Below are 21,451 nucleotides of genomic sequence, written 5' to 3' on the forward strand. Positions count from 1 at the left end.
AGAGCGCAACATCTCCCTGGGCGGCTATCGTCCCCGCCTCCCCCTCCGGCGCCTTCGCCTAACGGACCGCAGAGCTGCGAGCTCTGGAACCAAGGAAAACCGAGGCCTCCGCGCCGCCTAGAGAGGCCACACCGCGCTCAAGCCTCTCACTGGCCGCACTTCCGGCGGTTTATAAGAGCTTCCTGCGCCCCCTCCTCCGCCCCCCACCACACCACCGGGCGCCAAGCTTGAGGGTGGCGGAGCCCTCATCTCGTAGAACTTCTGGCCTTCGCGCTGGCGGGTCCCTCCTCCGTTGGTACAGGTCATCACTTCCTCCGTGGGACAGCTTTTGGTTGCTGCCCCGACACCGGCGAGGGCCTGACGGTGGTCGTCATGGGTGACAGTGACCGCCTCGTAGTTACCCTCGCTGGTGTTTTTTGCGGGGCGGTGGGCGCACCGAGACGCAGACGCGCCCTCCGGAGCGGCGGCCCGAGGGGGCCTGCCCAGGCTGCTGGGAGGAGCCGTGGGCCTGAGATCCTTCACCTGGCACGCGTGTCGTGGGGCTCAGAGCGCTCAGGAGGAACCACGGAGACAGGTTGGTGCTGGAGGGCTTCGGTCCGCCTGAGGACGAGGCAGGAGGTCAGTGGGATGACGCGCGCGGTTCTGCAGGGAGGCAGCCAGGGACGCCGAGCCGGTCCTGTACCAGCGTGAGCGGCAGCTGTCTCCGGGGAACTTCGTATATCCTACGCCCCAGTGGAGCAGGGTCCCCGCGGCCAAGGGACTGAAGCTTGCGGACAAGGAGGGCTTTGCCAGTTGAGTGTTCAAGTAGACAAGGAGGCCATTAGTCTTGAGTGGTTCTTATGCTTTGGAACCTACGTAAGCAAACTCCAGCGAAGCTTCCCAGATGAGACAGCTGCTTGAACTGTAGCCAGTCAACAATTTCCGTGCTTTGCTTCTGCATCTTCTCTATGAAAACCTATTCCCAGCTCCCCTCCGCAGAGCGCTCGGTTGGGCGCTGCCTGGTTCCAACATACGTTTGCTCAAGTAAACGCTTCTAAATTTTAATGGAAGAGTTTAAAATGTACCTCAGTTTGTCTTTCACTACAGAGAGTGAGCTCTGTCCCAGCAACCTTGGTCCCAACAGAGAACTGATGCTTCTGGGACCCAGCACACCTTGCTCTCTCCTCCGTAAGTTTTTATTTTGAAAATGTTCATCTATTCATAAAGGTTGAAAGAACAATACTAGACACTCCCATTGGACGCTTCCCTTAGTCCGAACAACTAACATTTCCTTAGTTTTTCTAGCAATTCAACAACTAGCATTTCCCCAGCACATCTGTCTGGGCCGAGCTCTGCCACTTCGCTGTCTCTGCTCCAACAGCACAGTGTTGACTGAGAGCCTGGATGCGCTGGGCTGTTCTCAGAGCCGGCCCCATCAGTGAACAAGACAGGCAGAGTTCCCAGGATCCCTCTGCTCCTGGACCCCACGGGTGAGTGGGAAGGCAGGCAGCACACGGAATGTGTGAATCGCAATGTATGTCCAGAGGTGCTAAGTGCTATGAAAGGTCTGAGAGGCACCACTGCCTCTCAGACATGCGCCTTGGCTCATTGGGTGGCATGAAACAGCAACGGGCCACACACACCTTCCTCTGGATCCTTCAGCTTCACTGGTTCCTGGCTGTGTTTTGCTCAAAGACAGAAAGCCTTCGCTTCTTCAGGACACCTACACCATCAAGGAAAACACAATTTTCAGTCCATCCTGGATTCCAGCTTATGACCACAGGCCCCAACTTGTCTCCCTGCCCTTCCCAGTCTCCTGTCCTGACCCAGCATCAGGAATTGCTCAGCTATGTCCCATGATTCTGTGAGATGCAATCTCTGTACCGTCACATGGTTCTGTCTCCGAGTGGTTCTGCATCTCTGATTAAACCCCGAAACAGTTAGCTTATAGAAAACATGTGCACGTGTGCACAATTGCTCTATTTGTTAAAGCAAGTGGAGGATTAAACATTTAAATGTCACTCTTTAAATTATACCTACTTTTTTGTTTCCTTTATTATTAACACTTTTGAGTGCATGATGAATTCAAGGCCTGCTACCAACTCTACTTGATCCAATTAACTGCCATTATGATTAGTAGTTACTGTACTTTTTTTTAAAAAGTCCACACTGCTCCAGGCAGTCAGAGGGAGCCCCTGACCTTGTCTGACATTCTTCAACCTGCTGTGGTTTTTGACCACAGGACCCCTGACTGTGCTCAATGTAAAAGGATCAGAGACCAGAGCCTGCACTTGTGGGTGTGCACCTGAATTTTTTGGTCCTTTTCCTATGTTGTTAGAATGCCAAGCTGGAAATTGTCCCTTTGAGGTTGTGTTTACATTGACTTTTGACTAATTCCCAGTTTGTCTTTGCCTTTGTACTTGGTTATTTTTCGTCATGCAAAACTTTATTTCTATGTAGTCACACTTATCAGTGTTTTCCCTTATTGTTTCTTGATTTTGAGCCATACTAAAATTTCCCTAACTTCTAGTTCTAGAGGAGTTTCATACATGTTTTCATCTAGTACTTGTTTGGTTTTGTTTCTTTACATATAGATCTCTTTTCCAATTTATTCTGCTATATGATATGAAGAATGAGTTTGGTAACTAAATGGCTACTGGTTATCCCAGTACTACATATTATGTTTACCCCTTGCCCATGGATTTGAGACACCACTTTTCTCTTTTTCTTTTTCTTTGTTAAATTTACTGATTTTACAGAGCGGGGAGGATAGGTGGGAAGAGAGACAAAGAAAGAAACATCAATTTGTTCCACTTATTTATACACTCATTGATTGATTCTTGTATGTGCCCTGCCTGGGGATTGAACCCACGAACTTAGTGTATCAGGATGATGCTCTAACCAAGTGAGCTAGCTGGCCAGAGTAAGATGCCATCTTTCTCATATGTCCATGTGGAGTGGTCTCTCGAGTTGATATTCTGACATTTGGAAAGGCTCAGAGCCAGCCCAATGAGCACAGAAGACCCTGCATGCAGAATAAGCCCCATGGGCGCCTGGGACCCAGGCAGCACTGCCCCCCATGTCCAGGAGCCAGTGGTGATGGTCTGGCTATTGCTTGCAAAGACTTAGGTGAGTGGCCTGGCTGAGACTATGCTGCTGCCGAGGCTGCATGGAGTGGCCTACACTATCTTCAGCCATCAGAGTCCTAGGGGTTCTCCAGATCCACAAAGACTTACAGATTGCTACAGATCCAGCCCTGCTCTCCACATACCACACTCCAGGGTTTCCCTGCTTTGCCTGTGTAAAGGGAGCCAGTAGGTTTTTGGGGAGACTATTTCCCCACATCATTCTGACTCCAGGACTCTACCAAGAACATGAAGATCCTGGCATAGTTGGTACCAGGCCAGCTGCTAGCTGTTAGGGCTGCTTTGTAGTTGTCCTCAAAGGAATTGGGTTTGTTGGTTGGAGATAGGAAACCTGTCTAGAAGTGGGAACAAGGAGCAAGAGGAACACCCTCACTCCCAGTGGTACAAGGGGAAGGGAGGCTTCAGGGGGACTATGTGGTCAGTAGGCAACCAGGTGTTAGAACAAGGATTTGAAGGGGACTTGGCTGGTGTGGCTCAGTGGACTGAGTGCCAACCTGCGAGCCAAAGGATTGCTGGTTCGACTCCCAGTCAGGGCACATCTGGGTTGTGGGCCAGGTCCCCAGTAGGGGGCGTGCAAGAGGCAACCACACATTGATGTTTTTCTCCCCCTCTCTAAAAATAAATATGCAAAATCTTTATTTTAAAAAAGAGAGAGAGCGCGCCGGCCTGTGAACCAAAGGGTCACTGGTTTGATTCCCAGTCAGGGCACATGCCTGGGTTGCAGGCCAGGTCAGGCCCCCAGTAGGGGGCGTGTGAGAGGCAACTACACATTGATGTTTCTCTCCTTCCCTTCCCCTCTATCTAAAAATAAATTAAAAATTAAAAAAAAAAAAGTTGGAGGGAATTTTCAGAGAAGTCACAACACAGAGGGATTTATCTTAGCCCTTTCCAAGAATACTGTCGTGAGATAGGAGCAGGGCCCAGGCAGGTGGGCAGGGGCCCGCACACCACAGGAGGGGACGGGCTCTCTAAGAGATCTGGGCACCAGTGTGCAGCTCCCACTCCCCAATGGGCAAGGCTATTGTTTTTCTCCCTCTGTCTTTTTTCCCACTTTCCTTTCTCGTCTCCCCAAATGTCTCTGTGCTTCCCTGCCATATAGACTAGTGATTTAAATAATTAAGGCTCTTTTGATAAAAATAAGCAATCTACCAAAATTAGAAACAAAGGGCCTCTCTACTGCCTTGGAGTGGCCCCTGCCGTGCAGATGGGCTCCAGCCACCAGGCCTTGCGTCAGGGACAGGGATGTCTCAGGCTTTCGGTCACACGGGATCCATTGTTCCTGCGAAACACATTTCCAAGGACATCATGAAAGCAGTAGAAAACAGGTTGTGGTTGACAGACATTTGCTCTTCTAGACCATTTTCCTTTGGAAGCGAAATGTCCTGAAGTTAAACTCCCTCAGGCTGCAGACGGTGTGAAGCAGGCCAGCTCTGCCCGGATGCCTGGCTGGGCCCGGGGCCGGAGAAGCCCAAGGAGCGTGCCTTTCTGTGGACCACTCGCTCCGGCCTCCCGTAGCTGCTGTGCCCAGCACCTGTGCCTCGGCCCCAGGGACCTCCCCGCAGTGTGGAGGCTGGGCCGCCAGAGGCCAGTGGGAGTTGAGAAGGGAGTGACAGGTGCACGCACTTGCCCCACAGTCTCTTCCCCACACAGCGTGTGATCTTGTTAAAATGTCAGATCAAACCCTTGTGACCACAGGCCCTTCGTGGTGGCTCCCCAGTTCTTACCTCATCTGTTCTCCCTTTGCTCACTCAGGCCCAGCCGCACTGACCTGGCTCTCTGATGACCCTGGAAAGTCTAGGGGCACTCCCAGCCAGGGCCTGTCCCCCGCCCCATCCTGCTGTCCTCCTCTCACTCGCTTCACGTCCTTGCTCGGAGGACATCTCAGTGCAGCTACTCCGACTGCCCCCACCTACAGCTGGAGCCCTCGCAACACCCCGCCCCCACTCCCTGCTTCGCGTCGTTTCCTAGCCACGGGACCAGTGTGTCCTCTCCCTGCACGCAGGCATCTCCGCCTCGTCTCCTGCTGTCCCCAGGGAGGGCCAGCAAGGACTCACAGACAGAAGCGGTGACCGAGTCCAGGCACAAGGAGAAACGTGAAAGCAGGGGGAGCACGAGGGCTGGTAGACGAGCGAGCGAGCCGTTTGCAGGGCAGGCTGCCACCCAGGCTGCGGGTGTGGCGTTCTCTCCTGTAGGTGCGCCCTCGGGAACAGAGCTCGTGGCGGGGGGGGTGAAGCAGCCTGACTGTGGCTATGAGAAGAGGACAGGCAGCCTGCTGTGGCGCCAGCCCATGGGACGGGCCTTTGCCAGGCAACGCTTCCTCACTTTTTCACTCTTCCGGCTCCCCTCAGCCTGCCAGTGAAAACACAGAAGCCAAACCCTGACCTTCCCACCGTAACTACACACCTGACTACACCTGTCCATCTCCTCCTGGACAGTGCAGGAGGGGCCTATCCACCCACCCCGCTATGACACCCCAGGTGAGACCTGCTGGCTGCTGACCGGGGGCTCCTGGTGGCAGAAGTGGTGCTGGTGCACTGAGCTGACCCTGCCAGGGAGCCTGGGCACTGACCCTGACAACAGAGTTCCCCAGGGAGCCTGGGAAACTGAGGCGGGCTAGTTCCCACCTTCTGGGGGCACCTAGCAGGTGCTCCATAAACGTTGGGTGAGGAATGGACCTGGAACCCGCCCTACACACACACACCTGGGAGCTTGTAGGGAGAACCAGGGATGAGGGGAACACAGAGAGAGCTGTCCTCTGTGGGGCCAACAGCCAGGACCCTAAGGCAGGGAAGTGGAGGCTGGGAAACAGCCCCCTGCCATTGTGCAGCACCCCAAGCGGGGACCCGAGTCTCGCGGGCTGTGAGGAGGAGGAGGGATGGCGTCAGACTGCCGCGGGCACGCAGGCAAGGGGCCGGCGCTGAGGAGTGCGCGCCACACGGGGAGGGTGGCGGCAGTCAGACCCGACTCCACCTGGTTCCACGTGCACAGGACACGAGTCACCGAGCAGAAGTGCTGTTGTCTGGAAGCAAACGTCAGTTTACTCTTTTGGTTATGTTTGATTACAGCAGTAAACGCCATTCATAAATATGCAGTCTCTGCCTCCCCTCCTCACAAACATGGCAGTCTCACAACAAAACGGAAAAACCAGAGAGAAACAAGGTCACGTGAGGTGGGTGCACGGGCAGGAGGGAGGGGCTGTGACCCGCCCCCCGCAAGGGGGGTCCCAGGCTGTGTGAACAGCAGGTTGTGGGAGGAGGGCAGGGGGCGAGCCCCACTGAGAAGCGGGGGTCAGAGCGCCGCCTCGCCGGCTCTCACTCCCTGGTGTGGGTCCGCTGGTGCTTGAGCAGCTTCGAGCGCTGGCTGAAGGCCTTCCCGCATGCGGCACAGTCATAGGGCTTCACCCCAGTGTGGACCCTCTGGTGCTGGATGAGGACTGAGCGCTGACTGAAGGACTTCCCACACTCGGTGCACTTGTAGGGCCTCTCCCCTGTGTGGATGATCTGATGCTGAATGAGGTGTGAGCTCTGGCTGAAGCCCTTACCGCACTCGGTGCACGTGTATGGCTTCTCTCCAGTGTGAACTTTCTGGTGGTGGATGAGGTTTGAGCTTCGGTTGAAGGCTTTACCACACTGGTTACACTCGTGGGGTTTCAAGCCATTATGGATTCTCTGATGCTGAATGAGAGTTGAGCTCTGGCTGAAGGTTTTCCCACACTCGGTACATTCGTAGGGCTTCTCTCCAGTGTGAACTCGCTGGTGCAGGATGAGGTTGGAGCTGCGGCCAAACGTCTTCCCACACTCCCGACACTCGTAGGGCTTGTCGCCCGTGTGCACGCCCTGGTGCTGAATGAGGGCTGAGCTGTGGCTGAAGGCCTTCCCGCAGACGCCACACTCGTAGGGCTTCTCTCCCGTGTGGATTATCTGGTGCTTTCTGAGCACTGAGCTGTAACTGAAGGCTTTTCCGCACACGTCACACACGTGAGGCTTCTCTCCAGTGTGAATCCTCCGATGCTGAACCAGGCTTGAACTCTGACTGAAGGCCTTCCCGCAGTCGCTGCATTTATAGGGCTTCTCTCCTGTGTGCACGCGGTGATGCTTAATGAGGTTGGAGACCCGGCTGAAGGGTTTGCCACACTCACTACACGCGTAAGGCCTCTCTCCAGTGTGAACTCGCTGGTGCTTCCTCAAGTGTGAGCTCTGGCTGAATGCCTTCCCACACTCGTGACACTCGAAAGGCTTCTCGCCTGTGTGGGTCCTGCAGTGTTTGATGAGGTTGGAGCTCCGCCTGAAGGCCTTCCCGCAGTCCGTGCACACGTACGGCCTCTCCCCAGAGTGGATCCTCTGGTGCTGGATGAGGTTGGAGCTCCGCCTGAAGGCCTTCCCACACTCACTGCACTCATGGGGCTTCGTGCTCGTGTGAGACTTCTGGTGCTTCTTGAGGCTGGAGTTCTGGCTGAAGGCTTTTCCACAGTCACTGCAAACATAAGGCCTCTCTCCACCGTGGGTGACCTGAGGCCTGAGCAGGTCTGAGTGTGCACGGGAGGCTTTGCCACACTCGCTGCACCAGGAGGGCTCGTGCACAGGAGACCACTGATGATTTTTGAGAACTGAATTCTGGCTGAAGGTTTTTCCACACTCGTTACATATGAATGTGCTTTCAGCTGTGGTGAGCCCCTCATGGCTGGTGACATCTGCGCCGTTTTGGAAGCTTTGGCCACATGTGTAAGGAGGTGGACTCTCTTCCACAGAAGTTCCCAGACATGCCGCTGGGTCTGGGCTCCGACTGGAGCTTCTCTCAAAATCATCACAGCCCAGCTCTCTCTCTCCTAAGGGGCTGCCGAGGAGCGCTGCCACCTGTGCGAAGTCCTCCTCTGGGCAGAGGGACGGCCCCTGTCTCATGTCGTAGGGGACACCCCAGTCTCTTTCTAACGCGTCATCGCAGAGTTCTCTGAGCTCAGGTGCCAGGGAAACATCACTGGTACAGTTTTCTGATATTTCTGCCTGCGAGTCTAAACCCTCAGAAACGTCTTCCTTCTGAAGAAACTCCTTGCCCTCAGCCCTCGTGTTGCGATCTGAAATGACAAACAGAAAGTCCCACTTGGAAGAAACAGGGAAGCGAAGACAGCAAGTCTGGGAGTGTGGGACCCACTGGGGGTACAAGTCCCCATCTCTCATCCCCCAGAGGGGGCCAGGGAAGCTCCGAGGGGACAAGGCAGCACGGCAACGGAAGACTGACCAACCTTTAACCCTCTGCCCCCGCCTCCACACCTCGGGAAGTCGTCTGCCATCTACCTGCTGGGCAGGCCGAAGTCCCAGGCGCCCCCCGACTGCCCTTCCTCTCACCCACGGCATTTCGTTGGCAAGGCCTGTCGACTGCACCTTGTCGTGTGTCCCAAACCCAGGTGCCACCCCACCCCCAGAAGCAAACACGACACGCCCTGTGTGACGTGGGCCAGCGTTCTGCCTGGCTTTCTTTCCCACGGTGCATGCTGTCAGCTTCTTGGGCCATCTGTGTTTGCTCAGTGCCAACTAAGGGCTCTTGGGCCTCGCTGTGGGAGTGACCGAGGGGGGAGGTGGGCCTAGAGAAGCAAAGTGGGCTCCAGCTGGGTGGTGGGGACGTCGGAGCAGTGTCAGGGTCTGTCCTCTTCAACACAGGCCTTCAGAGACCTGCCGAAGCCACCTTTACCTTCTACAGCCTGCACGTCTGCGGTCAGACGAACAACTCTTGCCCTGGGGCAATGCTCAGGCGACTGGGCCCATCTTTCTGAGAGCTCCCTGTCATACCAAATGGCTCTGGCACCTCCCCTTGTCTCCTCACGCCTGGAAGAACAAGGAAACCCCCGTTCCCCTGTGTCTCATTCGCAGTGACACCCGGGCCATGCTGCCGCCGTCTGCTCCTGCCTGCCCTCCCTCCCACCTTCCCCTCCTGCTCTCGGGTGGCCTGTTGACAACACAGCAGTCCATGCTCCCAGTGCCCCCAGCCCCCAACACTGCTCCTGACATCTCCTGAGCAGGGCAGATACGCCACCCTTTGGGTGTGCCCTATGTGGAACACCCCCCACAGAGGGTCCTGTGCAGCCCAGACCATGTCCTGGGACTGGGCGACCCCTTGTCTGGCCACAGTCAGTGATGCCGAGTGGACAGGTAAAGGGTACCTTCCTCTACCTCCCGGCCTCCTTGGGCCCGTCACCCTCCAACCTGGCCAACACCACCTAGAACTGTGAGAATCTGCCATAGCAGCACTGTCTCCCTGCCTGACGTGGTTGCTGCTGTTCTCAACACGGACCTGGCTGGGCCACAGGCTCAGCTTGACTCCCACCTCAGCCATGCACCTGGTTGAAAGTTCACACTTGTCACCCGACTTGTGGTCCAGACACACTATGCAGGGTGGGAACCCTGGCCCCGGGATGTGCAGGGAATGTCCAGGTGCTGCTGGGTCCCAGGACTAACAGGAGGAGGACACAGCAAGGGCCACATGAAGCTGCCTGAATGGCCCAGGGCCCACAGCACCCCCACTAAACTGACCCGGGGTGGGCAGAGCTTTTCTGTAAAGGGTCAGGGAGAACCTGTTTTAGGCTTCATGGCTGTGTGGTCCCTATTGTGTGGTCTGCTTTGTTACAACTGTTAAAACTTTGAAACTGCTCCTTGCTTGCTGGGCATAAGAAACCACTGACTAGCTGGATCTGGCCTGCGGGCCACAGTGTGCTGACCTGATGGAGACAAGGTCACGGTGTGGCTCGGGCGATGGTGGCAGTGGGAATCCGGGTTCGGACACGAGGGCCTGCTGCCCTGAAAGTCTTTGAGGTAGAAAACAGAAGTGAGTCCTGTGGGTAAGGATTGTGCGAGGACCCTTTGGATTTGTTAAATTTGATTCTCTGTAACATAAGAACTGTTGGACAAACCAATTGAAGTTTCACTTTTTTTTTTTTTTTTTTTTTTTAATTTTAGAGAGAGGGGAAGGGAGAGAGAAAGCAAGACAAACATCCACTGGCTGCCCTCCATACACGCCCTGACTGGGAACCTGGCCCACAACCCAGGTATGGAATCAACCAGGAATCAAACCAGCGACCTTTTGGTTTACATGACGACACCCAATCTGCTGAGCCACACTGGCCTGGGCATTACTTTTAAAGGAACTATAAAATTAGAAACCTTTCCCTTAAGGAAACCTTTTTGTAAAAAAACCCCAAACAAGTAAAATGTGGGTTTGAAGCAAAGGAATGCCTTGAAAGCAAATGCATTGGCTCACAGTGCTGTGCGGCCTGCAGGCCCGACGGCCGGAGGAGAGGGCGAGGGCCGAGTCCTCCCAGCAGCCAGCAAGCCCACCAGCGTTCCCCACAAAACCCACTCAAGTTCTTCGTGGTCGTCGCTTCGGGGTCTGTGAAGCACAGCGAAGTCCACATCAGGGCCACAGCCTCCTGGGCACCACACGAGCCTGCGCTGTGCTGGCTGCTGCTGGCAGCACCACCGCGACCCACCAGGGCCTCACCTGCCACCTGACGGTCCCACACGTGGGAGGTGAGGCCCCACCTGTCACCCATCTCCCACAGTGGCTTCCGTCCACATCTTCCTAATTTACGGGGGTGAAGTTCACAGACGTAAGTGTCTGTCTGAACTGAGTGATTCGTTTGGCCCATTCGCAGTGGTGCGCACTCACTGCCTCTGCGCAGTTCCAGAACATCCTCATCACCCCAGAGTGAGGCCCTGGCTGGACTTGACTGCCTCCGCATCTCCCCCACCCCTGGGGCCAGGTCCTGGCAACCGCTGGTCTGCATTCTGCCACTGAGAATTTACGTGTTTCTGATGTCTCAGATGAACGGCACCACGTATGTGACTTTGTGTGGCTGGACTCTTCCCTCAGCCTCATGTTTTGCAGGTCCGTCCACACCGTCACATGTATTGGTGCTTCACCCTGCTTCATGGCTGAGCACTGCAGTGGTCCTCTCTTACCCACTGTCACTTTCTGCAGTTTCACTTACCTGTGGGCAACCGTGGTCTGAAAACATTAAATGGAGAATTCCAGAAGTAAACAAGTCAGGTTTTAAATTGCACACTCAGTAGCGCGATGAAATCCTGCTCCATCCCACCAAGGGTGGTGAATCGTCCCTTTGTCCAGCACACCTGAGTGCACACTCCACCCACCTGGAAGCTACTTAGGGACCATCTCGGCGACCAGATCACTTGCGGCAGTATCGCAGTGCCTGTGTTCAGGTCACCTTTATTTTACTTAGTGACGGCCCCAAAGCGCAGAGAGCAGTGGTGCTGACACTTAAGGTGTGCCAAAGAGAAGCCTCATGGCCTTAAAAAGAAGGAAACTGTATGTATAGAAAAAAAAGTAGTATACAAGGAGGACCCCCAAAACCCCGGAATTACCTTCTGGAGGGCAGGCCCCTTGTAGTGCAGGCTTCCCCCACTAGGTGAGTGTTCTAGGAACCCATCTGCATCAGGGCACCAGCTGGCCTTGTTGTGAGAGGCTGCGTTCAGCTTCAGTGATTTTTTTGGGGGGGGGGTTCTTTCAATGTGTTTGTCCATTTGATGATGGGTGATTGAGGAGCACACCTCTCTACACCATTCTGAGCGTTCAGCAGTTTTTGACCAAAAATGGCATGACCCCCGTGCCCCACCACCCCTATTCACCCGCTCTCACCCTAAATGTTTTTTTGTTTGTTTCCCTAGATGACAAAAGACCTCAAAGTGAAATGTGTTGCCAGTGTGGAAGAGATGAAACAAAAAACTGCAGAAGCACTAAAAGGCCTCAAAATCAATGAATTCAAAAACTTGTGAGTAGCAGAAATAACGTCTCGATGGGGGTATTGCATCAAATGGAGAGGGCTTTGGACGTGACGGAAGTTTACACATGTACAAATAAATACACGAGTTTTTATAAATAAATTCCGGGGTCTTGGGTCCCCCTTACTATACAGGGTCAGTACTACAGTTTCAGGCATCCACTGGGGGGTCTTGGATCATATCCTCCATGGGCAAGGGGGGGCTACCATATTCCACAGCACGAGCATCTGGCCTGCTTGCCCCGCTGGGCGCGTGTGAGCAGTGCTGCTACAAGCACGTCCGTGTCCTTGCGCCGATGCCCGTCTTCGGCTCTGCGGGTCTGTGTCTAGCTGTGGACTTCCTGGGTCGTCTGGTGATGCTCTGTTTAATCTTCTGAGAAACTGCCAGATTATCCCACAGTGGCCGCACCATTTTACACTCCTAACAGCAGTGTGCCAGGGCTCCAACTTCTCCACACAGTGGAAACACTTGTTATTTATTTACTTTTTTATTACACCCATCCCAGTGGGTGTGAAGTGGTCATCTCACTGCAGTTTTGATTTGCATTTCTCAAACGGCTATCGAATCGGAGCATCTTCCCACTTGTTTGTTAGCCACTTCTATCCTTTCTTTGGAGAAATGTTTACTCGGGTACTTTGCTCACTTTTAAACTGGGCTGTTTGTCTTTTGCTGTTGGATCATTAAGAGTTCTTTACAGATTCTGGGTACTAGACCCTCACCAGATGCACAACTTGCAGATTTTCTCCCATTCTTAGGGTGTGTTTTTACTTTCTCGACGTCCTTTAGTGCCCACAACTGTAAAATGCTGATGAAGTTCCGTTTACCTATGTCTTTCTGTTGTTGCTGTTTCTCACGGTTTAGGTGTTGTATCTAAGAACCCAGTGCCAAACCCGACATTATGCAGTTTACCCGTTTTCTTACAAGACTGTTATGATTTTATTTCTTTTTTCCCCTTTTTTTCTCCCTCCCCTCCATGACTTTAGTTCTTATATTTAGGTTGTTGGGCTGTTTTGAGTCAGTTTTGCATTCAGACGAGGTAGGGGTCCAAGTTCATTCCTTCGCATGTGGCAACCCACTTGTCCCAGCACCATCTGGTGGAACTTTCGCTCTCCTCACTGAGTGGCCGTGGCACCCTGCTGAACATCAGCCGGCCACAGGTGTGTGGGTCTGTTCCAGGCCCCCAGTTCTTTCCCACTCATGTGTGTCTGTCCTGATGCCGGAGCCGACCTGCTTTCATCACCGCGGTTCTGTGGTCGGTTGAGAAACTGGGAAGTGCACATCCTCGGACTTTCTTCTTCTAAGATTGTTTTGGCCATCTGGGGTCCCTGTATGTAACTACATACGAACTTTTTTAAAAGATTTATTTATTCCCTCTAGAGATGGGGAAGGGAAGGGACGGAGAAAGAGGGCGAGCAGCACTGCTATGAGAGAAACATCTACCAGCTGCCTCTCACACACCCAGTCCGAGGACTGAACCCTCAACCCGGGCACTGAATGCCCGACTGTGCGCTGACCTGGCGACCTTTTGCTTTCTGGAAGGACTCCCAACCAAGTGAGCCACTCCTGTCAGAGCGATAGTTTTACTTCTTCCTTGCAGATGCAAATACCTTTCATTTCTTTTTGCCTGTTGCTCTGGTTAGAACTTCCAGCATAAGGCTGACAAGCTGCGGGGAAAGCAGGTGTGTTTTCCTGATCTTGGTGGAATAGCTTTTACGCTTTGTCTAATGTTAGCCGTGTTTTTTTTTTTTTAATGATTTATTAATTTTTTTTTACAGGGGTAGGGAGAAAGGGGGAAGAAAACATCTCGCACACCCCCTACTGGGGACCTGGCCTGCAACCCAGGCATGTGCCCTGACTTGGAATCAAACCGTTGACCCTTTGGTTCGCAGGTCTGGGTTCAACCCACTGAGCCACACCAGCCAGGGTGTGACAGGTTTTCTTATGATGAACCACCCTGCACAGGGTGAACATGGGGATATAATACTATACTGCTGAGTTCAATTTGCTCATGTTGTTTTGAGAGTTTTATAGCCATAAAAGATCTTGATATGAATTTTCTTGTGATGTCTTTATTTGGCCCTTCTTTCTCTTCCAGTATTTGGAAGACTGTGAAAAAAAAAACTGGTATTAATTCTTCCTTAAATGTTCAGTAGAACTAACCAGTAAAGCTGTTTGGTCCTGACCTTTCCTTGGTTAGGAAGTTTTTAAATTATTGATTCAATATTTTATTGTTATGGTCTATTTGTTTTTTATACCTTTTTTTAATTAAAAAACTTTTATGGACTTTAGAGAGAGAGGAAGGTGGGGGAGGAGAGTAGAGAGAGAGAGAGAAACAAAGAGAACCAAACACTGATTTATTGTTCCACTTATCTGTGCATTCATCGGTTGATTCCTGCATGTGTTCTGACCGGGGATCAAACCCACAACCTTGGGTCAATGTTCCTCTCTCTCTCTGTCTCCTCACTCCAACTTCTCTCTCTGAAATAATTTTTTAAACATAGAGGAGAAATGAAGACATTCCAGATAAAGGATGAGGATGTTTACTGCTGATAGACCTGCCCTTCAGGAAGTTCCGCAGGCAGCCATGCAGGCCAAAGGACAGTGGGCAGGGCCAAGGGCCAAGGGCCGTGTCAGGAGAGGAAGGTCTCTGGTGGAGGTGACTGCACAGGCACGCACAAAAGCTGGTGCTATTGCATTTTTGGTTTATAATTCCACTTTCTATTTCCTATACGATTTAAAAGACAAATGCATAAAATAATTATAAATTTAAAAAAACCCTTTTATTTATTGATTTTAGACAGAGGAAGGGAGAAAAGGATAAGGGGAGAGAGAGAGAGAAACACTTTCTTGTTCCACTTACGCATTCAGTGGTTGATTCTTGTACGTGCCTGACCTGGGATCGAACCCTGTAACCTTGGTGTATCAGGATGATGCTCTAACCAGCTGAGCTGCCCAGCCAGTGCTATACAACTCTGTTTTTTGAACACAAAGTAGAAGATGCATCTGTGACAACAACAGCACAAAGAGGGTGACAGAGCCATATGGAAGTGGGAGTTTTGTGTGCTATTGTAGCTAAGTTAGTGTCAATTAGAATGTAACCGTTTTACTCTGGGACCTGATACATAGCATGGTGACTGGAGTTAACAACACTGCACTGTACACTTGAAAATGGCTAAGAGAGTAGATCTTAATCACCGCATCAAAAACACGGTAACCATGTGAGGTGATGGATGTGTTAACTGAACTTATGGTGATGATCATTTGCAACATGTACGTACCTCAAACCATGTCATGGCTCACCTTAACTCACACCCTGTCCTATGTGAACTGTATCCCAGTAAAGCCTGGGGTGGGGGGGGACAAGCCACAGAAGGAGGAACAAAATGACTGCTTTGGGATGTGAGGATGTTAACTGTAACCCCCCCTAAGAAAATGTTTTTAAAATAAACACAAAAGAAGAAGAAAATCTAGATGGTGCACTACAAAAAATAAACTAAATGCAAAAGAAGACAGTTACAGAGAAAATGAGGGACATAAACGGTAAGGGGTTCAAACTCCTGTCAAAAGGCATTTATTGCTGGAATAGGTGTTTTTTTTTAAAGGATAATCCTACGACATATGCTGTCTAATGATGGGCTTTAGATCCAGTGACACAAGTGAGCTTGAAGTGAAAGGCGAGCCCTGGCTGGTGTGGCTCAGCAGGCTGAGTGCAGGCCTGCGTGCGAACCAGAAGCCCCCTGTTTCGATTCCCAGTCAGGGCACAGGCCTGGGTTGTGGGCCAGATCCCCAGCAGGGGGCGCGTGAGAGGCAACCATACATTGATGTTTCTCTCCCTCTCTTTCTCCCTCCCTTACTCTCTGTAAACACAAATAAAACCTTTTATAAAAAAAAAGTAAAAATAAAGTGAAAAACGAAAAACAACATCCCGTGCAAACTGTAACCAGAACAGCTAGGGTGACTGAATATCAGACACAAGTAAAATAAGTCAAAAACTATTTTAAGAGAAAAGAACATTATATATTGATAAAAAGATCAGTTCTTCAAGAAGATAGAAAGTTATAAACAAACTCACCAAAAAAGAACCCTAAAGTATATGAAGCAAACAGATTTGAAAGGAAAAATAGTTTTATAATGATAGTTGGAGACTTCAATACCTCATTTCCAAACATGGACAGAACACCTGGACAGAAGATCAATAATGAAATAGGGAACAGCACTACAAACCAGCTAGACTTCATAGATATACACTGCACCCAAAGGACCAGGTACATGCTCCTCTCCATTATACACGGAACGTTCTTCAACATAGATTATGTTAGGTCACAAAACAAGTTTCAGTAAATTTTAAGAGACTGAAATGATGTAAAGTTTCATGTCCAACCAATGATAGCAGGAAAAGTCACACATATGTGGAAATTAAAGAACATACTCCTAACCAGTGGATCAAGGAAGTAGTCACAAGGAAAATTAGACAATACCTACAGACAAATGAAAACAAAAACATAGAATGTCAAAGCTTAGGGCATGCAGGGAGGGTAATGTGAAAGGGAAAATCTAAAAAGATTTCAAGTCAGTAACCCAGTGTTACACCTTCAGGAACTGCAGAAAGAAGAGCAAAGCACACCCACTGCTGGCAGAAGGAAGGCAGTGATAAACATTAGAGCAGAGATCACTGAAATAGTAGAAAAACAACGGAGAGCCAACAAAATGAAACGTTTTGTTTTTGAAAAGGTGAACAAAATTGACTAACCTTTAGACTGAAATAAAAGAGTAGACAAGAAAAATCAGAAATGAAAATGGAACATTAGTGCAAACCCTACAAAAATAAAAAGGAATATGAGAGCACTGATAACAGCTGTACACCGACAAACTGGGTGACCTAGATGAAAAAGATAGATTCCTGGAAAAAGCACAGGTGACTGAAAGTGACTCAAGAATAGGGAGAGGCCGGGCGGCTGGGTTGCATGGAGTACTGTCCTTGTCGCCAAAGTTGCAGGTTTGATCCCTGGGCAAGGCACACACTGGGATCAGCCAGCGAATGCATAAATAAGCGGAACAACAAACTGAGATTCCGTCTTTTTTTCTCTCCCTCCCTCTAAAAAAAAATTCAATAAATAAATATGACCTGGCTGGTGTGGCTCAGTGGGTTGAGTGCTGGCCCGCAAACCAAAAAGTTTTCGGTTCAATTCCCAGTAGGGCACATGCCTGGGTTGTGGTTCAGGTCCCTGGATGCGGGTGTGTGAGAGGCAACTGACTGATGTTTCTCTTGCACATCGATGTTTCTCCCCCACCATAAATAAATAAATAAATAAATAAAATCTAAAAATAAATAATCATTAAAAAATAAACATCACAGAGCTTTCCTACCATTTTAAGTTGTCTTTTCCTTGATTCAGCATTGGCTTGGTTGCTATAAGTGTATTTTCCAGATTTCTGACAAAGTTGGTCGAAACAGTTTCTGCTTATATCTATAAAATATTTCTGTGGCCCTGGCCAGGTGGTTTAGTTGGTTGAGGCATCGTCCCGCACACCAAAAGGTTGTGGGTTTGATCCCTGGTTGGGGCAGTTAGGGAGGCAACCAATCGATGTTGCTCTCTCTCTCCCTCTCTCCAAAATCAATAAACATATCCTTGGGGAAGAATGAAAAGTAATAATAAAAAATATTGACGTGGAAAACAAGTGTTTGGAGCTGCCTACTCCACCATTTTCTACACTGCGGCTTTTTGAACTTGCGCGGCCTCTGACCTGGGTGTCTTCTGGAGCAAACGTCCGAGCTGCCTTCCCCTCTCTCTGCACAGCACGCCCTCGGCCTCTGCCTGGGGCAGGGAGCAGGCCTCTATTTCAGAGCCGCCTCTTGGGAGCTCGTCACGTCTCTCTTCCCTCCCCCTCCGTGACACACATTGGACGACTGCCCCACGCCAACCTTCTCTGCTCCCAGCCTGGCCTTCCCCGGCCACACAGTTCTGACAAGGGCACTCTGCCCAGTTGTCCCTAGTGAAACAACAGGTCCCTGTAGGGCAAACGTGTCTTCTTGTCCAACAGCTCCTGTCAGACCCCAGCAGGGAAGGCTAAGGCTGAGCAGGCAGCCTGAGCACCGCTGAGACGTGCCCAGGAGAGAGAGCTGTGACGCCTGAGGAAGGACTCTCTGGGAGGGTCCTGAAGGGCACGGATGCAGCTGGGCAGGTGAAGGAAGGCAGAGGGAGCCAAGGCCTGATTAGGGCAGAGGTGAGGGAAGGGGGGGCCACTCCAGGTGGCCAGGCCGGGCAGGGCTCAGCTGGCAGCCGTGTGCCAGGTGGGGAAAGCAGAGCATCACACTCAGGGCACAAGGGCCGCCAGGGACCAGGCCAGCTTCCTCTCTGACACCCAGCCCCGGCCCCTCCAGTCCACAAAGCACCCCACCCCTAAAGATGACACAGACAGCTAATGAACTAATGGGGGTAACTGCAGGGTGACATGGACAGAGCTCCCCCAGAATGAGGGCACCAGGGGAGAATTCAGTCCTAGTACCTGGCTGCTGATGGTGCTGGGGGGCAGCTCCCTGGTCAGCGTCGCCGCAGCAGAGCGGAGCACACAGTGCAGACGCAGGGCGGGTCACGGCGGGCACATCACTCACACGGGCTGCAGGGGTCCATGGGGATGGTCCAGGAGCTGAGGGATCCATTTCCGCCTCTTCGGGGCGGGCTCTGAGGCTGGGCATGCCTGGGGCCTGCAGGCCAGAAAGGGCACTGGTAAGTGTGCACAGGATTGGCCGCAGGGACCCCCCCAACCCTGCAGCCCGAGATTGAGGAGAATGTGCTACTGAGCCTCAGGGGACCTCCACCACTGATCCAGACCCGAAAGGAGGGTCAGCCAGCCACAGGGACACCGAGGGCAAGGAGTCCACAGGGCCCTGCAGGCATGCCCTGGAAACACCCAAGCCTGCCTCAGCAGGAGGGCAGCCCCACAGAGCCTGCACCCGCTGGGGGCCCAGCCCTCGCTCCTGACAATGTCCTGAAGGACGTCCCCTGAGCCACTCACAGGGGGACCGGCAGTTCCAAAGTTTGGGTAGCCAGAGGCAGCCTGTGCTAGGGACATGTCCGTGGTCACCTAGTGGCCAGTCCTGTGTGAGCTGCGCCCTCATCCACAGATGACCTTATCCACAGATGACCTCCTCATCCCCACACTGGGGCCACCCTCCCCCTGCACCAGCAGTCCCCCCCCCCAGGCCCTTCATCCCCCTCTTCGTGTTGGTGTCCCAGGCTTCACTACCACAGAGGAAGGGCCCTGACACCAACTTCCTTGGTGGACGGTCCAGTCCTGTGGCATCAACAGCCCTTATCCTGTGAATACTCCTAAACCCGCTCATCTCCAGCCCCAACGGCTCCCCCTGAGTGGGGATATACCCCTCCGCGCTTCATCCACACAGTATCAGTGACGGGTCCACTGACCCCTCCACCTTTCAGGGGTGAAGATGAGGTCGGAAAGTTGGCAAAAGCCCAGTGTAGACATTGCCTGCCAATCTATGGCCTGGATTTTTAAAAAAAAGTTTATAGATTTTATAGAGAGAGGAAGGGGAAGAGACACAGGGGGCGGGTGGGAGAGAGAAGCATCAACTCGTTCCACTTATTTCTGAATTCATGGGCTGTTCCTTGTATGTCCCCTCACCTGGGATCAAACCTGCAACCTTAGAGTACCAGGACGAAACTAATTAACTGAGCTAGCCATCCAGAGTGGATTTTTCCCCTTGGACATGTGTTTTCAGTGTTTCCCAAACACCCATCACATGCCTGGGTCTGTCCTGGGGACGCTGTGAAAACACAGCAGTGACTGCGGCACTCACAGACTTCAGTGGGGAGACATCACAGCAAATGCATCGGTGAGGTGGGCAAGCGTTCTGGGCAGAGGCAGCAGGGAAGGGCTGCAGCCCTGGGGCTGGGGGGCATTTAAACTAGGCCCAGAAGAGGCTTTAGGCCACACTGGTTAGAAAGGTGGAAGAAGCGGCGGGGGGCAGGGGGGAGTGTTTGAAATGGGGCAGAGCTGTGGTCAGAGCCCAGGGGCAGGGTTACTGGGAGACTCCAAGAAGCCTTGGCTGCCTCCTGAAGGTGAGGAGGCACCAGCCACATTCCTACATTAGGAAAGAGACAGAACAGATGGACCGCGTGGGGAAGGTTGGCCTGGCCCTGGTGGCAAGTGGGCGGCGCAGACGAGGTGTAAAGCAGGGAGAGCACTGGTGTCCATCCCTGTGGCGACAGAACAGAGCGGAGGCGCTTCCACCAGGCTGGGGGGAAGGGCAGCTTCACTCTCCCGCTCCCAAGGGGAGACTCAGTCGTGTGGGTAGTTCAGTTTACTTTAAATTTCTTGAAATCATCATCGCTGTAACCAAACGGGGGCACAGGCATACGACTCAAAATTCGAGTTAAAAAAGTATCTCCCAGCCAGCCACTCATTTCCCCTTCCAGAATAAGCTTCACAAGCGAATATGCATACTTTTTCTTTGCCTCTTCAATGTAAAGTATAACGAACTATGGTCGTTCAGATGTTTTTCTGGATCTTGCCCAGGAGGGCACAGACCCAATCGGTAGTAGAGAGAAGGCCCCTTCCCACCCACATCCACATGGGATCACCTGAGGTCTGTGGATATGCTACACTATATGTAAAACATACTTTGCAGAGGGAATTAAGGTTTGGGCCCAAGGGTATCCTACTGGACGCCAAGTAATTACAGGAGTCGTTGCTGACGATCTGAGACACAGGTCAAGTGCAAGGACTGGGGCCTCCAAGAGATAAGGACAGGAAATCAGTCAGTAAGAAAACATGCACTTCAGTGCAACGACCTCAAGAAACTGGATTATGCCAAAGAACCTGGGAGCAAATTCTCGTTCTTTAGTGCTCAACCTGGAGCTGAGAAAAGAGGCAAGTGGAGCGCCCAGCAGTCACCAGACCACGGCAGGCACCCACGGGATTGGCACGACCCACCCCTCAGACTCACTCCGAAGGCCCCGGGTTCCTTCTCCACCCTGAGCGCGAATCTGCCACCGGCGGGGCCTCCAGGCGGGACACCGGGGGATTGCGAGACAGCCCACCCCTCACAGCCCGACGTCCGCGCCTAATTGCCGTGACCCTTCCTGCAACCCCACCGCCAAGACGCCACTCCCCGCACACCTGTCCCGTCGCTGTGGCAGCTGCGCCAGGCGCCCCCGCTGCCAGGACCCCGGGCTGGGGCAGGTCGGCCACTACTGTGTCCCTTCCCGAGGGCACCACCCAAGCCCCCAAGGCTCGGACCCCACCCAGGAGGAGCAGCGCTAGCCCCCGCGCCCGCGGTTCCCACGGCCATTGCCCGTCCGCCCTAGACAGCCCGGGGCTGGCACCCACCGCGGGGCCAAGGGCATCACGCGGGAGCGCGGTCGGCACCGTGGAAGTTTAACCCTCGCGAACCCCCGCCCCGGGGGTCGCTCCGGGGAGGACGCAAAGCCACGACGCCCAAGCAGATCGCCCGAGGCGGACTCCGGAAGTCCCGCCCCAACTTCCTCTCCGAGGGCCCGCCCGCCCTGGCCCGCG

The 21,451-nt window shown here is 52.6% G+C and overlaps 1 protein-coding gene and 1 long non-coding RNA gene across 2 annotated transcripts; one reads left to right on the top strand and one right to left on the bottom strand.

Annotated features, from left to right (window-relative positions):
- The first annotated feature begins 78 nt into the window (after window positions 1–78).
- Window positions 79–13,196, top strand: LOC123832990. The gene is made up of 3 exons (XR_006788149.1): window positions 79–574; window positions 10,073–10,161; window positions 11,801–13,196. It is a non-coding gene; the product is annotated as an uncharacterized LOC123832990 (long non-coding RNA).
- ZNF16 (zinc finger protein 16) lies at window positions 5,893–21,402 on the bottom strand. Its single transcript, XM_045860862.1, has 3 exons — window positions 21,266–21,402; window positions 18,422–18,620; window positions 5,893–8,196 (listed from the first exon to the last, which is right to left on the bottom strand). The coding sequence occupies exons 2-3, from the start codon at window positions 18,609–18,611 to the stop codon at window positions 6,437–6,439; spliced, it is 1,950 nt and encodes a 649-aa protein (XP_045716818.1). The 5' UTR covers window positions 18,612–18,620; window positions 21,266–21,402; the 3' UTR covers window positions 5,893–6,436.
- Between the last annotated feature and the right edge of the window lie 49 nt (window positions 21,403–21,451).

This window comes from Phyllostomus hastatus, unplaced genomic scaffold (genome assembly GCF_019186645.2).
Source record: "Phyllostomus hastatus isolate PE091 unplaced genomic scaffold, TTU_PhHast_1.1 phas_scaffold_21, whole genome shotgun sequence".
Lineage (NCBI taxonomy): Eukaryota > Metazoa > Chordata > Mammalia > Chiroptera > Phyllostomidae > Phyllostomus > Phyllostomus hastatus.